The 16,073-nt window shown below is 30.3% G+C and overlaps 1 protein-coding gene across 1 annotated transcript; it reads right to left on the reverse strand.

Annotated features, from left to right (window-relative positions):
- Positions 1-6,412: 6,412 nt before the first annotated feature.
- On the reverse strand, positions 6,413-7,599 carry LOC149559902 (uncharacterized). Its single transcript, XM_089827509.1, has 2 exons — positions 7,581-7,599; positions 6,413-7,494 (listed from the first exon to the last, which is right to left on the reverse strand). Exons 1-2 carry the CDS (start codon positions 7,597-7,599, stop codon positions 6,413-6,415), a joined length of 1,101 nt encoding a protein of 366 aa, XP_089683635.1.
- Positions 7,600-16,073: the final 8,474 nt, after the last annotated feature.

The raw sequence follows: 16,073 nt of genomic DNA on the forward strand, positions 1-16,073 counted from the left end.
ACTAACTCACTCCTATAATTCAATATTATAATTTTTCATTATAAACAACAATATGTTTAATATTATAATTATTAAATATTATTAATATTAAAAAATAGAATATATAATACTTATATTAAATTTAATAAAAAAAAATGCATAAAATTAAAATTATGATTATGGCAAGTACTAAGCCACTACTAGATAACACTTGTTAATTAATCACTACTATTGGTGTAAATTATACTTTAAAACTCATTTAAACTATTGCATCAAGAGTAATTAGATTTTTAATTTTCTATTTTAAATAAGGATGCTATTTTCTTATTCTTAAATTATATTGTTTCTAGCTTAATGTTCCTTTATAAGAATACATTGTAAAGTTTGGTTCATAATTATTGGTTTTGTATATATTATGGCTATGGTTATTAGTAGGTTGATGATTACTCATAGACATTGGGATACTTTGGTTTGGATTTTTTCAAATTAAGAAAGGTTTAGCTTAAGTATGTTCTATATCAGACTTTTAGTTGTTTTAAAATACTTTGTTTCCTGGTCAACCCCTATTTTTGGTTGCTTTTTAATTTGAAAAACAATGGTATTCAACTCTTTTAATATATAAAATAGTTGTTATTGCATAGGCTTTGAAATGTAATTTTTTTTTACAAGATTTTTTAGAATAAATACATGAGAACACCAAATCATAAATGAAATGTGAACAGATATGGTAGAAGAAATTTAGATCCAAAGGAAAGTAGCTAGAAAGTCTCGATAAAGAAGGAACACTTGCAAGGACTAAAGTATGTTTTAAAAATAGAAAAGACACATCTGAGAACAAGACGAGACCATTACCTAGTATTGAACCCCATGCATCAACCTAGCCAACTAGCCTATAAGAGTAAAAAATGGGATACTCAACCGGATATTTTATTAAAGCCATTATTGCAAGATTTAAGTTTTGTAAAGTTGTTAGTTGCTTGGAATTAGTAAGAGGATGCTATGGTTAAGACCAAAAAACAATGATGATATGCCAGGTCACAAATGAATTGAAGGTCTGCTAGATTTAATATCATCTTTTTGATTGAGCGCGCTTGCACAATCAATGAAGATATAATTTTTAAAGGATTTAAGGCTTGAAATCAATAAAATTGGCCACCATTTGAATAATTGGAGATTGAAAAATCTTAGCCGAGTGAAGTAAAAGGAGATCTAAGAAAACATGTAAATTTTTTAGAATTATTTTGAGTATATTTCCATCAAGCCCCAAATTTGCAATTTAAAGGTATTTATCCCATCTTTGAGGTTATAATTTTGCAAAATTTTTAAGTTAAGTTGAGGAAATGGACACTCCAGTTGTTTATGACATAAAAGAAAATCCTAGATATAAGTTTAAGAGAAACAAAGTTTAACCCCTGGAAGATGATCCTACTTAGGCATTTTCACAAGTTCTTGAAGGAGCTTTATTCATGGAAGATGTAAGGGTGTATATTCACTAAAAATTTGAAATCATAGGAGATTTGGAAATATTAAGAGAGTTTGATAATGTCTACAAAAATAAAAAAATCTTCAAGGAAGGATATGAACACCTAGGGCATCAAAACATTTCATAGTACATCTTTTATGAAGAAATTGAATATGATGAATGTTCTAGGATAATCATAAGTAGAATCATGAAAAACTATTTTGGGTAAGGGACATTCCAATGAAAATTACAAGGGCCTAATTCATAAAGTAAATAGATTGTAATGAGGGTATAATTCCTATTAATGAGAAGAAAGTGAAAAAGATAGTTCAACAAATCACATAAACTAACTAGAATGGGAGAGCTATGATGTTGAGAAAGATTAAAAAACTAATGTTAGACTCGTTAGAAATATTATGGAATATAAGATGAATTAGAGTTGTAGAGATGATGAGGCATCAGCTGGATTCATCCATACTGGATGCAAAATTTGTGTTGAAGAAGTTAAACCTATGCAATATTTTGAGGCAATAACTACTTTATAACATAAGAAGACTTAAGAGGGACAAGTATACAAAATTTATAATTGAGCCTTTGATTATATATCTTTTCTTTGATGTTTTTAAGAGATTATTTAGTTATGCCTACTTCAAAATATGTTGCATACAAAATTTGTGTTGAAGAAGTAAAACCTATGTGATATTTTGAGGCAACAACTACTTTATAACATAAGAAGACTTAAGAGGGAAAAGTATACACAATTTATAATTGAGTCTTTGATTATATATCTTTCCTTTCATGTATTTAAGAGATTTTTAAGTTATGCCTACTTCAAAATGGAATTCAAAAAAATGTACTATGGAATTCATTACTTATTGGTTTAGAAAATTTATTTTAGAGAAAATGAATGCCATAATTACTTTAATACTTAAATAATTTTAGACTAGGATAAAGAAAAGAATACGGATTCCTAAATTTGTGGTAGAGAAGTACATATATGATATATGTTGTATGGTGAAGGTTGACAAAACATGCATTGTGGAAGTAGAACCTAGAGTCATGTAAGTTGAGCGATTTTGTTATGAGGTCAGTGGAGATATGATTGATTGATTTTGTTATGAGGTATGTGAAATCAATTATTGAATCTCATTTGGATAACAAAATTGATAGATAAAGAACATTTAAGGATAAAAAAAAAGATAAACTAAGAGAAATGTGGATAATGTCAACAGAAATATCGTGAAGGACTCTAAGATGATTAAACAAGAAAAGGATAATGTGAAAAGAAAAAATTTTGACATGAAGGTTGGGGGACAAGTGATCATCACAATGGTAAAACCATTAACTATTGATGCTTCACCTAGCACCCTTGGTGGGCAAGCATCTACACATATGGCGTAGTACAAGGAAAAGGAATCACTAAAGGAGATGTCTTAGTCCCCAACAAATAACGACACTACAAAAGCACAACAACAATGCAAGACATGATACCAAATCACAATTCTTTATTCATAAAATAACTAATTACATGCAATATGTTGGGCTATAAGGCCTTCTTGGTTACAACCAAATACAAGACAAGTAATAGTTATGCAAGCTCCCTCAAGATCCAATGCAAGCACTAGCTAGTCCATATTCACACTCTAGTAGAAACCTCCAAGGAAGATCTCCAACTTGTCCTTGGAAGCCCACCAAGAAATCTCCTTGTTTTTGAAGCCCCAACTACTAGCTCTTCAAAGTTCACTCCTCCTGCACATCCTCTTCTCTAGGATGGATGAATAATTACCAAAGACTCCATGAGATCTCCTACTTATACCCAACTATGCCACAAGTTAGCGTAGTAAGATACAATTTAAACAAACCCTTACACTAAATACACATTAAGCCACAAATTAGCCTCCAACACAAATTAAATAAAAAATGCCTTAAAAGTCTTACAACACTTATTAAATACATCAATAAAAATTAAACAAGTCCAAAATAGGTCCACACAAACTCCACCAAAACACCAAAATCTTTAGAATCCTAAGATGCCCCTACATCAAGATGTTACACCATTGACAATGGAAATTTAGACACCATCAGTGGATAATGGGAAGGTTACTCTTTTCTAATCTTTACTTGCAACACCTACAAGGAGAGTCACAAGGACTTCACCATCATTAATTGAAACAACCATTTCAGAGACAAAGGTTAAGTAAAAGAAAGAAGAAGAAACCTGAGAGATCAAAGAGAACTAAAGTGATGGAAAAATGGTCTAGACCCAAAAAGAAACCTAACATAGTGTCTCCCTACATAGGAAAGATGAAGGATCAAGATGAAGCACTAGTCAAGAAAATGAGAGGGAAATTCGCTACACAAAGAAAAACCAAAGGAAGATGAACTAGAAAGTAGTGATAGCATGAAGAGGAAATAGAACCCAAAAATTGGCTTGATAAATGAAATGATTATGAATGATGGTAATCTAGAGAAGTTAAAGAAATTTTATGAAAACTATAATCCTAGTCCAATGAGGAGCTTAGATATACAAGTAATTAAGTATATGCTTAAATTAAGAACACCCTTTATTAGTCTACATGGAACATTTCCTAATGAAATGTATAAGAGATCGAATAAGTCAAGGCATGGGATAGTAAAAGAGGAGAAGCAATTAAGAGAACTTTTATCCATAAATTTTGTGTTATAGAAAATGATGAGTAGCTAGAAAGAATTAAGCATGAATTGAATCCACTTTTGAGAGACAAAATGAGGGAAATGAGATTAATGCATTGATTGTATAAAAAAGTAAGGAAAGGGACCAAAAAATGTCATTTGTCAACTACTAAATGAGCCGAGTATTTTTTAACTAGAAATAGTTTATAGGATAAAATTATGTACCCCTAGGGTTTATAGTTAGGTTTTTCACCCTTTGAACTAATTATACATATATTTACAAAACAAAAAAGGAGGATTTCAGGTCATTCCTCATAATCACATTGGTGATTCTCAAAAGCAAAGTAATAGTCACAACAATAATACATATCATAATAAAAAAAGAAAGAAAGAAATCATAAATTATTCACTGACACAATAATTAACAAAAATATCATTATAGGCAAGTTTTCAAACCTCTAATTGTATAATAATAAAAATACATTAGTACTCAAAGTTTAAAATGAAAAACACAAAGCAATTAATTGTTCTAATTCTAACAACCTAAAGAAAATAATGTTTCAAAAGAGATGAGATGGAGAAAATAATGTTTTTGATAGAGATGTGTTTGTGAGTTGTAGCATAAACAATTGATAAAACCATAATTATCAAGGTTTTAGGGTAAGGGACCATTGTTCTTTAGAGACTTTGTTATTTTGATTACATTATGAATGATATGAAAAATCATTTATTGAGAATTTAGATGATAAAAATCTTAAGTGTTGAAGGGTAACATGCTAGTTCAAACAAACATATCTGCACATATAGGAAAGGAAAAGAAAGATCAAACTAGACAACATGCAACTTTGGCTTTGCAATGGAATGTTAACACAATTTTTAAAAATTAAGCTAATTGGTCTTGAATCCAAAGATTGGCATGTGTTACAATAATATATGATACATTAAATCAATTTTCCAGTCATCCATAAATCACATCTGCCATACTTGTTTTCTATAAAAAATTTAACATGAAATAATCCATATGAAAAACTAAATTTGCATTGGTTCAACTACTGTTAGGGAACCACTACCACTACATAATGAACCAAAAAATTTCATTTTCTCATACATGCTTAAAAACATCAAAAAATAAAAATAAACAACTCCTTTAATCCCTAAATTGTCAAATCTCAAAAACTTCAATTTATTCATGCCCAAATTCTAAATCAAATTCATGAAAAATAAATTCAATCCCTACCATGACTTATAATGGTAGCGACAACATTGATACACCTCATTCACATCATGGTGAATATTCAATTGTAAACTAGAAATCTAAATAGAGTAGAAATAAATATATAAAATAACATTTCCTTACATGTTTTATCGCAAACAAGCCACAAAATGAAGCGTGGGTGATAATTAAAGTTTTTAAAAAGTTGATGTATATTTTTTCCATCACCTCCCATCTGTCCCTCCCCGCATGTACACTAAATGTGTTACAATGGATGATGCACATGGACAGTTTAGTTAATGCCAAATGCCACCTAAAAACAACATGCATTATTTATCAAATTTGTTGATTAATGAAAGAAAAAAAACCACCAACAAAAATAGGAATAGGAATTTTTAGATAAATTAATTTTTAGTTTTTGATCGGTAAGAGGCAAAGCCAAAGTTAATTATTATTTCTCATGTTTAATTATTTTTTATTATTAATTAAACTTGAGTACATCTGAATCCAAGACCTCTCAATTAAGAGGGTCACAATTTACTGTTGTGTTGTAGGCTCTTGCCTATGTTTAAACAAATTAATTGTAAGAAAAGTAATTGAAATCTTCTATGTCTATTGGTCTCTATTATTGTACTTCTATATCTATTGGTCTCTATGTCTATTGGTCTCTATTATTGTACTTGTGGAAGTTGTCTTTTATATGAGTTTTATCATTTTAATGCACAATTCATAATTTTGTGGAAGAGGATTTACAATTATGATATTGCTATTAGGATTCATGAGTATCAATTTTTATTGAAACTCATTGACCCGTGTTTAATGAGTAGTCATTCACAAGAACCCTTTTCTCACATCATAATAGATAAAACACTTTACACTCATTTAATCTAGATAATGCCACTACCCAGAATATTTACAATATTATTATTATTGTCATAATATAATTAAATTCATAACATGAAACAATATGATTTTGAAACAATAACTTAATTATAGCCTTATAATTTCATATAATTTAAACTATAATCTTAAATTCCTATCTAGGCCAAATAATCCATAAACTATTTGACTGAAATCTAAAAATCAAGTCTCGTACAGATAATAAATCATTTGCCCGTCATAGTATTCTCACCCCTTTTAACCAGCCAAGACCGAAAAAACCATATTCCAACAGAGGCCACAATGAATCTAATTAAAAGCAGTGCACCCTTCAACGTTTTAAGACAAAAAAATAATCCCATTCCAACAGCAGCCAGAGCAACTGTAGTCAAAAGTTTCACAGCCGATTTTGATCTGGAAGGCTCATGAAGTTCCATTAAAGATTCTAATTCAATGGGTTTCTTCCAATTTTTCTGAATACCAGCAACATGGCCCAATCCCACAACTGCTACGACTGATCTGCACTCCTTTGCAGCTTCAAACAATTTAGAGGCCATAAACAAATCCCTCTCATAAACTAGGGTTTCTGGCATACTTGGGAAATCATAATTATCTTCCAATTGAGCATGCTTTTCAGTATCTGATCCAGAACATTTTTCCAACATATATCGTACATGTAACGAGGGAGTGACCAACACTGTTAGACACATGAAAACAAACGTGATTTTGTGCAAGAAGCCCATCTCTGACCATGTCCTCTGGCATGTTATCTCCATTGGTCTGTCGCCCAAAATAACTTTACCACCATATTTGTTCGCTTCTCTGTATGCACTTCTGAACTCAGAGCCAGGAACAACTCCAAGTGCCTTTCCAACCTTACGCAATGCCATGCCATAAAGAGGTCCAAGGCAAACTTCGTGTAATGGTCTCTTCCACAAGTCCGCCATAAGATTAGTAAATCTGGGTAACTCTGAAAGCTCTTCCTCAGGAAGATCCAAGATAGAAGCCCTCCTTCCACACAGCTCAAGGAATACAACATCTGGTTTCAAGAAGCTAACAATGGCTTCAACATCCTTGGCAGATTGTGAAGAGACATGACATGTTCCAATCAAATAGACATTACAGATTCCTTTCTCGGATTCACATTGTATACTTACAACCCTATTCTTCAACTCCGCTGAAAGCTCGACCATCTCAACAGGGTTTACAATTTGGTCCTTTATGTTCGAAATAGTATTTTCCATTTCTTCTTGTAAGATACACTCTTTTCCAGCAACTGTATCGTTTCTGCAATTACGTCCTAGGCATGCTGATGCGTTTTGTATTATATTGCAGTTATAAAATGGCTATGTAGCGTTACATCTAAAAGCATAACCGATGGATCTAAAAGCATACCCGCTAGCGCCTCACACATATGATTATGATATATTTTTAAATTGAGTTTTAGGAAAACGGTATATATATAAGTTTTAAGGTATATTACTGGGTTTTCTTTAAGAGAGCCGACGTTTTTATATTTCATATTATAATGGTAAATCTTGAATATGGCATATTTAGGGATAAATTAACTTTTTTAATTTTTTGATTGGTTGGAGCTAAGATTAATTACTATATGTTGTAATTAATTATTATTATTTATTAAGTGTGAGTAAATTTGAACCTAAGACCTCTTTGATAAGAGACTCACAATTTTCTATTGTGTTGTAGACTCTTGCCTGAGCTAGGCAATTTTTGTTCTAACATTTTATAATCATTTTAAGAACGAAAAGATTTTTAGAATTATTTTTTTCTTACTTGGTTCAAAGTTATTTACCACAATATTATTTTTATAAATATATAATAAATATTATTGTTGTTTCTTTGAAGGGTTGTGTTTTTCTTTTCATTTTTCAACTATTTAAATCTAAGTAGTATCTTTATAGGTATATATTTTTAGCAATATAATATGCACTCCTTTTTCAAAACTTCCCACTTTACAACCTTAATGTTTCTCAAGATAATCTCACCATTGTTTTCACTAAAGCCACAACCTATACAATCCATTGTTGTGAATTCCACAAAGCCTGCATGCTATGACCATGACTTTAGTGTGCCCCTACATCCCAATGACATTGTTGTCCAGTCACCCTTTTCCCTAATTAGATGACTCCTGACTAAAGCTTAGAATTTTTAGGATGTAAGGATTTCCTTGATGGTGGGTTTCTCAAAGTACAATCATCATGAGGTTACCTTGGAGTTAATGAAGCAATCTAAGTGTAATCTTTTAAAGAGACATCTCTTTGAATTGGGTATAAAGCATATATTATGATGAGGTGGCAAAGTATAGGGTTTAAATTTTTATGCAGTGTACTATTTAATAAGCTAATTGCATCAATTATAAATGAAGTAAAAATTCATTCTTTGGTATCTTTTTTCCCAGACAATCATCTCGCAAGTTATGCTATCTATGAATTCTCTATTGCCGAGATGGGAACTCCTACTCTAGAGCGATTCAATAATGAAGAACATGAACCTTTTCTCTAGCATGGCCTTGCAAAAACAAAAATGGATCAGCTTGAAATCATCTCTAGTATTTTCACTATTGTCTTCATTTTGAGAAACATTCATGCCCATTATGAGAGTGACATATTCGAGCTACAGAGAGAAAGGTAACACACTGAATTTCACTTTATACTAGTTGGAGTTGAAGAAGAAAGTGTTGGATATTTAATGAACCCTTTTTTATTGATGTCAAAACTACAAATTTATAGTTACTATTGGAGTAAAGGAGAAGTCACCATCAAAGTAAAGGAGAAGTCACTATTAGAAAAGGTACATAAGGCATTATCGAAGAAGGTCAACTAGAACATTTATCAAAAAACTTAAAGGAATTTAGAGTTGATCTAACCCTAAGATCTATGGTCAATATTAAGGTTATGATTATTTAACAAATCAATTTAAGGAAGTTAGAAAGAAAAGAAAAAAGAGAGTGAGAAGGAATGAAAGAATGCAAACAAGAAAATTGAAATGAATAATTGAGAAGCCAAGGAAAAAATTGATCTGACAAGCTTAAAGAGAAGAACAACACAAGTCATCTTGTATATTACTTAACCAATTGTTTCAAGATTTACAAAGTCTCTTGTGGGACTATTGAGTTTATTTGTAAACTTGTGTTAATGTCTCTAAGCAACTAAATACCTAGACATGCAAGATAAAATCTCTTGATGGAGTAGTCTTAATGGGAAAATGATATAATTACCAATGTTTAGTAACTTTAAACAAAGTGAGTTTCTCATTAGGAAACACCAATTTATGCCTAATCAACCAACCTTTTTTACTATAGTGAAAAAGTTGTGGGTTCCATGCCCATGACAATTCTGCCCTCTAACCAAGGGTTTTCTACGATACCAGAATTATTGTTATGCATGAATTTTCTCTTATAGTTTTTTATTTAATTTTGTGCATAAGGTTTGATTATAGTTAAATGGTTGAGCTATTGGATAAATATGTATTATGAGAATAAGACTGTTACAAATTATCGATTAAAAGTAGAAATTTCTAATTGTTGAAGTACTAATTCACTCTCCCTTTCCCTCTCAGTACTTAACCTTTGTTACCTATAATTAAGAAAATGTGATTTGGAGTTCACGGTCGAGCTCCTTAACCTACTACATACAAACATAAATAATAATGGAGGAGACACATAAGTGGATCCAAATGAAATCTAGGATGATTCCATTTGTTGATAATGGAAATAGAACCGTTTCCTTTCTCTTTTGTAGCCATCATCCTAGGAAAGGGTAATTAGCATTATATAAGCATGGTTCTTGTAAATAACATGGAGGCAGTGATAGAGGGTGCAAATATAAGAAAAGCCATAAGTTTGGTTTTATCTACAAATCAAGGTAAACTTTAGTGGCTAATATTTTCTAATTGGCTAATTCAAAAAAAAATATTGGATAATAATTTGGTTAATAATTTAAGATTTAATGCAACCTAAATTGTCACATTTAAAAAAAAATTAGTTCTAAAATATTTAAAATCACTCAATAATTGTTTAAAAAAATAGTTTAAACTCAGCAATTCACCACAATATTTGATACATGATTAGATTTGATTTACCTAAATATGATATATTATTAGAGAAATTAAAATTAATTCAACAATAATTATCATAATTATTAGTTACTTTAGGGATATATCACCAATAATTAGTTTTCACTATTGACTTAAAATATTATATAATATTCCATGATGTAAAAAAAGTTCAAGTTTGATTTGTAATATTTCAAGGTGACTAACAAACTTCATTTTATTATAGAGATTCACGAATATTTTCTACACACATTATGTTTCCAAAATAATTACCAATATAAATAATATTAAAAATTCAATAAATTGAGATATTGGCCAACATAAATTATTTTATTTTTCAAAATAATGAAGGATTTGCCAATATTTGTTAACTTTTTCTAGAGGGGGTTTCTTAAATTTTACCTTACTACAAATGTGAAGACTATAATATTTTTGGGTTTTCATATGAATGCAATACGAATATTTTATGTTGCCACTCTCTAGGCCTCTTGTTCAATGCTTGGTTTGAATTATTTTTGGATATTTATCAAAGTTGATTCTCTACATTATCTTCAAGAATAGAAATTCATGAACACTTCAAAGTTTATCTCCCATGTTCACATCGTGTACAATTTTATATAAATAAAATTTGTTTCATGTATATTAAATTTTTAGTTTAGGAATATTTTATTTTATTTCTTTTTGTACATGCTTTCTTCCTTTCTTTACTTTTTGGTTAAAAGTGAAATGACCTTTTTATTCATTGTATATCTTACATGAGGGAATTGTATGTCAAAAATTTAGAGATGAGTTCAATGTAATTGTTCCTCTCGTTTGTCTATGGTGAGTGTTCTATTGTTTCTTGGCTTATAGTGTAATTTGAAAATGTTTAAAAATTAGATGGAAAAGCATACATTGATAGATTTTATTTTGATTCTATTAGGGGATTTGATTAGGCCTTTGGTGTTGTATATATTTTATTCCTCACAATCTTTCTCTTTTAGTCAATGACTCTATTTTTAGACCTTCCCTTCATCCTATCTGTAAATGAATTTCCATAAGGGTGCCTCTTAGTTTTTTGAAGAGATAAGCAGTATTATTTATAAGGTGCTTCATTCATGTTGTAATGTAATAAAAGAAAGAATAAGTGAGGTTGAGAGCTGAAGTTATAGCCTTCTAATGATTATTAATCAACCTTGCTTCTAAAATGATTAAAGGAAAGACTCTGCTACCTAAAATACCTTGGAGTACAAAAAAATTCAGAAGAGGATCCCTATAGTCATGCAAATAAGTCAATTATGTGTTCATCTACCTAACATAAAAACCAATTCAATGAACATGAAACAATAAGAAATTCATAGCATGTTCAAAGAGAAGATTTCTAATTTTGGGAACTCTCCTGCTTGGTGAACTAGAGAAATGAGAACTTTCTTCTTCTTTTGAGTGATTTGACCCCATTCTTTGAGAAAGTAGCATATGAAGACTAGTGGCTAGCCTTAACAATAGTTACATTATCATAACAATATTTTTATAAGTATATTTTGTAATAATAATAAATTTTTACTTGAAGGGTTGTGTTTTTCTTTTCATTTTTCAACTATTTATAATAAGAGTAACTTTATAGGTATATAAATGCTAGTAGTAGATTATGTTCTAATATTTTCAAACTTTCCACTTTCAACCCTAACCTTCTTCAAGGTTACCTAATTTTTGTTTTCTATAGAGTCACAACCTATGTAATCACATTGTAGAAAATCTCACAAATCCTGCAAGCTGCAACCACTCCTTTAGTGTGTTTGTGTATCTCAGTGACATTGTCATCCAGTCACCCTTTTCCTTAATTTGATAAATCCTAATAAAAGATTCAAAACTTAGAAAAGTAAGCATCTTCCCAATGGTTGGTTTCTCAAAGTATAATCATCATGACATTACCTTGCATTTATTGAAATACTATTTAATAGTATAAATAGATCAATTATAAATTAAGTATAAATTCATTTTTTCCCACCTTGTTCTCTAGTGATCATATATCATGTTATACCAACTCAAAAATTTCCCTCTTGGGATGAGACTTCCTATTCTAGAGGGATAGAACAATGATGACCTGAATTGGTGCTCTAGTTTAACATTAAAAAAGAAGAAATGAAAGATATTATTGATATCATCTATAATATGTTCATTTTTGGCTGTATTTTGAGAATAAATCGCACCCTTAATGAGAGGGATATATTCAAGATAGAGAGAGAGGGTTTTGCTAAAATTGGCTTTAAACTAATTGAATTAGAAGAAAAATAGGCTATGGACATCATGTTGAACCTCCTAAGCTACTGCATGTAAACATGAAGGAATAAGTCCAAGATGAAGGAAATGTGGAAGTGGACCCAAAGAGAATCTTAGATTTTACCTTCTCTTGAAAACTAAAATAGAAGTGTTTCCTTTCTTATTTGTACCCATTATCATAGGAAAGGGTAGTTAGAATTATATAAGAATGGTTCTTGTCAATAAAAAATTGGGGAGAGTAGAAGAAAGATTTTTTTTTGATTATATCTGGGAATATAAAAAATGTGCTCTTTTTGGGTTTTTTATATCAATATAATATTGAAATTTTGTGTTGCCACTTTATAAGACTCTATTTTGATGCTTTATGTGAAATATTTTTGGGTAATTATCAATGTTATGTTCTATATTATATTTTAATAACAATTGACAAGTATTTCAAGGATTATGTTCTCTATTCGTATTAAGGAAAGTTTTGTATAAATAAACTTTGTTTGATTTATATTCATTATCTAGTTTAGGTATAGTTTTATTTATTTCCTTATACACACATTTTATTCCTTTCTTCTCTTTTGGTTAATGTTACACTAGTTTTTATTCATTTCACATCTTACATGAGGGAGTTATAATTCTAAAAAATAGAGGTGGGGTTTAGCATAATTATGCCTCCCATATGCCTATTGTAATTTAAAAAAAAAAATTAATGGCTTATAAGTTCATCTCAAGTATTTAATTATGAGGTAGAAAAACATTCAACAAAAATGTTTCTAATAAATTTATTAGGGGGATCTGATCAAGCCTTTAAGTTTGGGTATATTTTATTTCCCACAATCTTTCCTTTTTAGTTAGTAAATGTATTTTTAGACCTTCCCTTCTCCCTGGCCTTTAATTAAGTTTTCAAAGAGATAAGTTATAATTGATAAGGTTATTGAATCATGTTGGAACACATTGAAAGAAAGAATAAATGATGCCAACAATGGAAATTTACAACCTTCCAAGGGTTATTAATGAGACTTTCTCCTTAAATGCTTGAAGAAATGACACTACTACCTCAAAGACCTTGAAATGAAGAAACCCTCATAAGGGGATCTCTATAGTCATATAGAGAAGCCCACAGTGCATTTTTCCATCTCTTGTAAAAATACCACCTCAAAGAAGGAGCTACATGAAGAAAAAGAGTGTAGTCAGATATGAGATTTATCTTTTTGGGGATGCTACAACATGGTAAATAAGAGAAATACATAACTTTTTCCCTCTTTTTAGCTATTTGACCCCACACTTTCCTAATTAGCATATACATATTGGTGGTCATCCTTACCACAAAAAACTCAATAGAGGAATAGAAATATTAGGGGCCTATAAAGATTCCTCCAAAGGGTGATTGGGACACTCTTGGCAACTCTATTCTTCCTATTAGGTTTACATTCATTTATAATCCTTGTGTTGAGGATATCTTCTTTCTAGTAGAATAAATATTTTGGGCAACTCATGCACTAGAGAACTCGTTGAAAAAATGATTTCATGTCTTCAAAAATTTATATCATCTAATGGAAGAAGTTCTCTCTTCTCATAAATGACCATTTTTTTCTCATTCATAGGCAATCTTGAAGTGGGAAAGTTTAAAGACTACAATTGAAGACCCTTCACAAAAATGGCTCAACTTGCGTACTTCAAATGATACAAAGTTAATCTCTAACTTTTTATAGAGATTTTATCATGAATATAGGCCCCTATGGAGGAAATGTTAATTTTTTTAATTATATCTAAATGAGTTCACATTAGGGTAAACACACTTTTCTTTCTATAGATTATTTACATACACATTTTTTTGTGTTTCATTTTGGTTTTATCACCTCTCTCATATAAGAAATCCTTTTTCTCTTTGACTTAACCTAATTGGTATGAAACTACTCCATTTTTGTGTCATCTACATCATTCCCAATATTTCTTCCCATTTAGAGCCACTACTCACACGGCCATTTTAAAAATTTACACTCTATAATCCTAGCATTCCACAAGATTGTCTGATCATTATTCTCACTAAAGAACAAACTCATGCAATTGTATTATCACAAATTCCACAAAGCTCAAAACCCATGGGAATTTCTTTAGTTTTAAAAATTTTTATGACCCAAAAAAATTGTCTCCCATGACCCCTTTTTCTAAACCTAATAACTCCCTACTAAAGCTTCAAAACTTTGGGAAGTAAGCATATGCCTAATGGTATCTTTCTTAAATCGTAGTCGTTATATGGTGTTACCTTGAATTTAATGAAGTAATCCAGAAGTAAACTTGTAAAGGGACATATTTTTTAATTGGGTGTAAAGAACTCCTTTTCATGAGGAGGTGAAGTACAATGGTTAAATCTCTGATGTGCAACCATCTTTAATAAGATAATTAGTGTAGTTATAAATGAAATAAAAATTCATTTTTTGATCATTTTTTCTCTGATGATCATCTTTCAAGTTGCACAAGTTGCAAATTCATTCTCATAGAGATACAAATTCCTATTCAAGAGGGATACAATAATGAAGAACATGAACTTGTTCTCTAGCTTGGCCTTATAGAAGAAAAAAATGGAATAATTTGACATCATCTCCAATATGTTCACTGCCTCCTATGATTTAAGAACTAGTCATCCTTGTTACAAGAGAAAAATACTTGAGGAAGTGAGACAAATGGATTGTGCCATATTTGGCTTTATACTATCCCAAGTGGAAGAATATATATAATTCATGATGATCCTCCTCAACCTACTACATGGAATCATGGATGGAGTGTAAAATGAAGGAAATATGAATGTGGACTCTAATGGAATCGAGGTCATTACATTTTGTTAAAAAATACATTGAAAAACTACTTCCTTTCTTTTTTTATAGCCTTTGATGTAGGAAGGGTAGTTAACATTATATAAGCATATCTTGTAAATAAGAAAGTTGGGGATAATGTAAGAAATACATAATTTTAGTTTTATTTTCCAATGTAAGAAGTATGATATTTTTTTTGTGTTTTTCATATGACTATCATATAAAAAAATTATGTTACCACTCTTTGGACCTTTGTTTTTATTTTCTCCATGAACCATTTTGTTTTGTAATTATCAAAGTTAAGTGTTATCATTGAATACAATTCCTTGAATGCTTTAGGAGTTATCTACTAAGATAAACTAAGAGAAATGTGGATAATGTCAAGAGAAATATCGTGAAGGATTCTAAGATGATTAAAAAAGAATGGGATGATGTGAAAAAAAAATATTTTGACATGAAGGTTGGGGGACAAGCAATCATCACAATGGTAAAACCATTAATTATTGATGCTTCACCTAGCACCCCTGATGGGCAAGCATCTATGCAAATGACATAGTACAAGGAAAAGGAATCACTAAAGGAGATGCCTTAGTCCCCAACAAATAACCACACTACAAAAGCACAACAAAAATGCAAGATGTGATACCAAATAACAATTCTTTATTCATAAAATAACTAATTACATGAAATATGTTGGTCTATAAGGCCTTCTTGGTTACAACCAAATACAAGAAAAGTAACAGTTATGCAA

Source organism: Cupressus sempervirens, chromosome 4 (genome assembly GCF_028749045.1).
Source record: "Cupressus sempervirens isolate cs-2001-9-10 chromosome 4, ASM2874904v1, whole genome shotgun sequence".
NCBI classification, from domain to species: Eukaryota; Viridiplantae; Streptophyta; class Pinopsida; order Cupressales; family Cupressaceae; genus Cupressus; species Cupressus sempervirens.